Source organism: Capsella rubella, unplaced genomic scaffold (genome assembly GCF_000375325.1).
Source record: "Capsella rubella cultivar Monte Gargano unplaced genomic scaffold, Caprub1_0 scaffold_6, whole genome shotgun sequence".
Classification (NCBI taxonomy): Eukaryota; Viridiplantae; Streptophyta; class Magnoliopsida; order Brassicales; family Brassicaceae; genus Capsella; species Capsella rubella.
In genome coordinates, this window is record NW_006238918.1 from 8,917,562 (window position 1) to 8,923,561 (window position 6,000).

Here is a 6,000-nt window from a genome sequence, read left to right on the forward strand (position 1 = left end):
TCTAAGGATCCGAAGAAAGATCTTGTTCTCATGCGACTTTTCACTACAACGAATATTATCATATCATATATTGTGTAACACTCCAGTTTGAAATGCTTGAGCTTCTTAGAAAAAGATTCTAATAAACAACAATTTATGAATCTCTTTGTTGACTCACAAAAGAAGAGGACACACTAAAATAAATAGAGACCATTAATGAGACTCCATCTATATAGATAACTCTTTGTCAGTCTGATGGCTTAAGTATAGATAACTCTTCATCTAGAAGATTAGTTTTTCAAACCAAAACCATTTTTTGGGTTTGAGAAGCATAAAATACACTTAAATGCTCTCTGCAAAGCAATCTCTACATTCTCCACACACATAGAATAACCTTAAGTTTAAATTGTCTTATCTCTTTTGCTACATATATTACAATTTTGACATCCTCTTCAACGAGACAATAGTTAGCATATTGATTGTGGATGAGCTTGCCATTAAAAACCATATAAGCGATTTTGACTAAAATCTCCTACTACAATTATAAAGATATGAAAATGTGTCCAAGCATCCAAAACTATTTTACTAGAAAATAATATTGAAATAAAGGAACACATCAGAACTTTGCTAGTATCCGATAAAAATCATTTAAAGTTTTGAATAACAAGTTAACTCGATTGTTCTTTGCTAACAAATTTTACCAAATCTGCATGGAATTATATAGAGATCCTCTAAATACGGCCAAGGTTGTAAAATCAACAATGGAATCTAAAATGGACATATATATATATCTGACTAGCTAGAGAGATCTAGTGTATAGATTTCGATATAAGCCAAATTGAATTAACAAATTCATGACAAGAAATCATGTGGAGGCCGTACATCTAGCAATAATTGGGGAAAAAAAACGGTCAGAAGAATGATAAATGTGCAGGTCTTAATTTCTGACGAATGTACACAAAACCAGTGGTCCTAATTTATATGACACTTCTACTAGGGAATGAAATCATTTCGACAACGAAATTACATTGACACACTCATTGGTAGGACACATATCATCAATTACTTATGTCCTTCAAGAGTTTAGTTGGTTAAAAAAGTTAAATCAAATATTATGTATAATAATAATAATAATAAACAAAAACCTCAACAAAAAAAAATTGAACCAAGTAGAAAAACAAAGAGCATACCTAACTATGGAAAAACTAAAACCAAAAAAGAAACAAAAAAAAAAGAAGAGAAGCAATTAGAAACATAGAAAGATTTACAAAGTGGGTTATAAGCATGCAAAGAGAAGAAGGGGTCCCCTCCTCTCACTCCTTTGGGCAAGAGATGATCATCAATTCCCACCACAATCACTCTCACTACATTTCCTTTTCATTCTTTCTTTTCCCCAATTTGCATTGCAGCTGGCTGAGATAAGTCTTTAATTTACATCACCTCCTCTCCCATCCCTTCCCAACTCTCTCCTTTTGAAACCAATCCATCAAGTTCCCGATCGCTACCCGCCTTTGGCATGTTTATGTTTTCTTGAATTAGAAAACCCTCTTAAATCTTTCAACTCCTCTAAGCTTATAGCTAGTCTCTCTATAGGTTTTTTGATCATATTTTCTTGACTTGCTCGTCTTGTTTCCAACACTTGTCTATGTCTTCAGCTATTCTCTTTGCATCCATTGATGCTCCAGATATCCCACGTTTCGTGAACCCGACCGCGTATAGCCCACATTCTCCTCTCCATCCCTCTGGGAACTCTTGTATTGGAAATCCATCTTTCTTACTAAACATTTTATTCTCCTGAAAATGTTTTCCAAAACCCATTTAATACAAACTTCACAATGGATATAATTTCAAAGTCAAAAGAAAAAAATAATAAAGATTTTAATATATGGTTTAAACAATATTATCATTATGGACTACCTTTAGCCAAGAGGGTACGTTGCTTTTGTAGCCAGTTGCCAATATTATGGCGTCAAATCTCTCAGTTTTACCGTCATCGAACTCAACTTCATGTCGTTTTAACCTTCTTATCCCCGAACAAACCTTTTTTTTTTTACCATTACCACAATATCAGTAATCAAGTCTTTGACTAACATAGTAACATGCATGTGTATATGTCATGTTTGATTAGATATAAGCATTTGGTACCTTGATATCTCCTGTTTTGATTTTGGCGAGTGTGCCGACGTCGAGGACCGGAGTTTTGCCGGAGATGTTTTTGAGCTCGAGCGGACCTAACCGAGGCCGGTTAAGACCTAACAAGGTGGTGTCCCCGAGGATGAACCGAGAAACAACCAAGAGGAAACGGTCAACGAGCCGGATGGGCAGCCATTTGAGTAAGAACATGGACAGCCCAAAAGTCGAAGTACCCAACATCTCTCGTGGTAGGACGTGCACCTTCACCAGTCAAAAAATAAAATATAAAAATAAAACACTATTAGCAAATATAATTCGGATGAAAAATCATATTATATAAATCATATAGTAATATTAAGAGACTGTATATATTTTTTTTTTTTGTGAGAATGTTTGCGCGTGCTAGTGACAATCCCAATAAAGTTGGTGTTTTCATAGTTTTTATTCTTTGAAAATGTTATAAAAATGATATTTCTGTATTAAAGAAATTAGGTAAAGCTCTTTTTTTAATAAAAAAAATATACAAATTGTTGGAACTTGAAGTCACAAGGGCCTAAAAGAGAGAATAAATTCTTAAAATTAGGATCATATATCAGCCTTTGTATTTTCCCGTAAAATTTTGAAATTTCTAAACAGATTAAATAATAAGATTATCAACTGAAAAGCAAAAGAAATAATGATAACTTTATTTAAAAATATATTTATTATAAAAAAAGAAAAATAGGAAACAAAGTTCCACATGATTTCTAATCATAATAAAGAAACGATAATTCAAATTTACAAGAAAAATAAATTTTAAAAATGTCTGTATAAAAATCATTTGTATACAAAAATTTGATTATTCCAAAAAATCTTACAATGAAATCTAAAAATTTACTTATAAATTATATATAATAGCAAACTAAAACTCTTTCAACAATCAGAGTAAAGAAACTTAAAACATATTTTTTCTTCACAATCATGTGTTCATTTATATATAAAATAAAAATATTTGTGTTCATTGATTCATTCAATCAAATATTTTTTTTCTATTAACTTTTTTCTCTTAAACTCATCAACTAGAACATGATATTTTTTTTTTAGTACAATCTAATATTTAAAAAAAGGAAGACTATTATATTGATATTGGATAATACTTACAGGAACACACACAAAATCCTAAAAATCTGTAAAAATCTAGAAAACAAAAAGCAAAAGTAGGTAATATCTTGAGTTAAGAAAACAGTTAATATCAACTTGATTAAAAAAAGCTTTTTCAAGATTTTTCTTTTTTAGCATAGAAGAAGAAGAACTCCACAAAAAAACATCAAAGGAGCCAAAATACTTTTTTTCTCTTTAAAAAAAAAATCAAGAAAACAAAAAGAAATAAAGCAAAAGAAAAAAACTCACAGCGTCTCTGACAACGAGAGAAGGCTGAGCACCGAAGTTGCATAGATCCAAACAAACCTCCATACCGGAGTTACCACATCCGACGACAAGAACCTTTTTTCCGGCGAAATCTCCACCGGTCTTGTAATGACTTGTGTGCTTAACCACCCCGGTGGCTGCAAACTTATCCATCCCTTCAAACCTCGGCACAACCGGCTCCGCATTCTCCCCCGTCGCCGCTACTAACCACCGGCAAACATACTCCGTCGTGCCTTCATCTCCCACGGTGGTCACGCGCCACATACCAAGGTTCTTATCAAACTCAGCCGACTCAACGGTCTGGTTAAACTCAGGCTTTATATCAAACCTCCGAGCGTAGTCCTCAAGGTACTCAATGAACTGTTGCTTCGTCGGGTAGGTTGGGAAGTCGGCGGGAAAGGGTATTATCGGAAGTTCACAGAATTGTTTAGGGAGGTGGAGATGAAGACGGTCGTATGTCTTGAGCTGCCATAAAGAAGCTATACAGTTTGATCTCTCGAGTAGCACTGACGTGATCCCTCTCTCTTTTAAACATGCGACCGTGGCTAAACCCGACGGTCCGGCGCCTACGATCACCGGTCCGGTGACGACGCAGATACGACGTGGTGACGTCATGCCTCGGTGGTGGTGGCTAGACAAGTAATCATGTGCTAGTTTGCCTTCTATCTCTCTCATCCAACAAAAATCCATCAAAATAATATAACTTCTCTCTTTGTGTTCTCTCTTTTCTCTCTTTGGCTTTTATATATAGAGATAGAGATAGAGATAGAGATAGAGATAGAGAGACTTGGGTTTGTGTTTTGTAATGTGTAATAAATAAGTACGTATTGATTAAGAGAATACGAGAAGGGTTTGTAGTAAAGAAGAAGTAGTGGTGGTGGTGGTGAGAGTAGTTAAGAGCAAAGGACAGATAGAACAATTTGACATTGATGGCATATGTATAAGTTATTATAAAGAGAGAGATTGGTAAAATCTTTTTTTTTTCTTTTTTTTGTAGTTTAAAGTAAGGAAATATTCTCAAAATATTGGTATCAAAGAGGTTAGGGTTCGGATTGAATCTGCTAGAAAAGAGGAGAAAGAGATAGAGATGGAGAGAGATCTTATCCAAATGAGAAGAATGAGTAAAGAGATGTGATGAGAGATAAGCGTTGAGTGTTGTGTTTTGATGAGAGTAGAAGTCGGAGGAGGATGATCAGAGAGAACTACGGGTCTTCTTTAAATCGCCATTCAAACTTATAGGGAGAGAGAGAGAGATTTGTTATTAGTTTGTGATGTGACTATCTCTCATGTGTGATTGATTATGTGTATATTTATATAATATGAGTAGTAATGTGGTGAGTGTATATGTGTGTGTGTGTGCTTAATTTGATTTAAAAAAGTGCTTAAATAGGAGGGTTTATATGATTTAATGGACTTGTCTTTTGATTGCCCACCTGTGAGATTTTGGTGTTCCACTATACATATAACTTTTTTTTTACTCTTTTCTTTACCTTATGGGAAATCTCAAAGATTGATGTAGGAGTAATCTTTTTGATTGTCTTATGATCAACCAATGGCTTCACAAATAATATAATTTTGTTAATTTTTTTTGTTGACATAAGCTAATTATTTTATTCATTACATTATTATAGCATTATAACCATTATTATCATCTACGATAAATAAATTTAACTATTTAGTGTCCGCATATCTCTATTTTCTCCGTCTCCTTTTTTTAATCATAGAAATAAATTGTTGATAAAAACGCAATAAATCATATAAGCAAATTGGGAAATTATATATGTTTGAATTTTTTAAAGATTCTATCTCGGGACTAACACTAATATATAAGATATATATGCTAATTACTCATATAGCACTTACTATCAATTGATTGATTTTAAGTTAAAAATCTATTAACTTAATATCATATCGTTAATTTACTGAAATAAAAAAGTGGTCCAACATAAGTTTATTAAGAATTCTAGAATAAATTGTAGCTTTAAATGGACCGTTAAGAGTCTTCATCTCAGAGGACGTATTGAAATCCCATATCGGAAGTTTAAAAGAGCCAAAACTAGTTGATAAGATACATAAATTTATTGTCAATTAGTTTTGAATTGAAAAGCATGGAACTTAACATAAATACTTATTATTTTGATAAATTATTGCTTTAAATGTCAATCTCCACAGTAATAATTCATAATAATGTGTTTTTCCAACAAAACCACACAATGTCTTGATTTATAGAAATACTAGTCGGTTGCCCGCGCTACGCGTGGGAGTTTATTATATTGTTTATGAGTAATTGGTTCGTATTTTATTTCCTACTTATTTTTTTCACTATACCATACTTTACTTTTCTAAAACTTAAATTGTGTTTGTATAGAAAAACTATTGAGTTTTAACTTCATTAGTCGTTAAGAAATTAAGTGTGTATAGTATAAGTCGAAGTGTGGGCGTAAATGGAAGTGCGATTGAGAATCATTGAGAAACGTGTGC

At 32.9% G+C, this 6,000-nt stretch overlaps 1 protein-coding gene across 1 annotated transcript; it reads right to left on the bottom strand.

Annotated features, from left to right (window-relative positions):
- Positions 1-1,149: 1,149 nt before the first annotated feature.
- Positions 1,150-4,850, bottom strand: LOC17884232 (indole-3-pyruvate monooxygenase YUCCA6). The gene is made up of 4 exons (XM_006287706.2): positions 3,502-4,850; positions 2,125-2,373; positions 1,897-2,019; positions 1,150-1,773 (listed from the first exon to the last, which is right to left on the bottom strand). The coding sequence occupies exons 1-4, from the start codon at positions 4,207-4,209 to the stop codon at positions 1,582-1,584; spliced, it is 1,272 nt and encodes a 423-aa protein (XP_006287768.2). The 5' UTR covers positions 4,210-4,850; the 3' UTR covers positions 1,150-1,581.
- Positions 4,851-6,000: the final 1,150 nt, after the last annotated feature.

Bases quoted from the DNA above. Each gene is read 5' to 3' on its own strand.
- LOC17884232 (XM_006287706.2), bottom strand. From the start codon at position 4,209: ATGGATTTTTGTTGGATGAGAGAGATAGAAGGCAAACTAGCACATGAT. The intron at 2,374-3,501 runs GTGAGTTTTTTT...TGACTGGTGAAG, and splicing joins CTCTCGTTGTCAGAGACGCT to GTGCACGTCCTACCACGAGA. The intron at 1,774-1,896 runs GTAGTCCATAAT...AAACATTTTCAG, and splicing joins ACGTACCCTCTTGGCTAAAG to GAGAATAAAATGTTTAGTAA.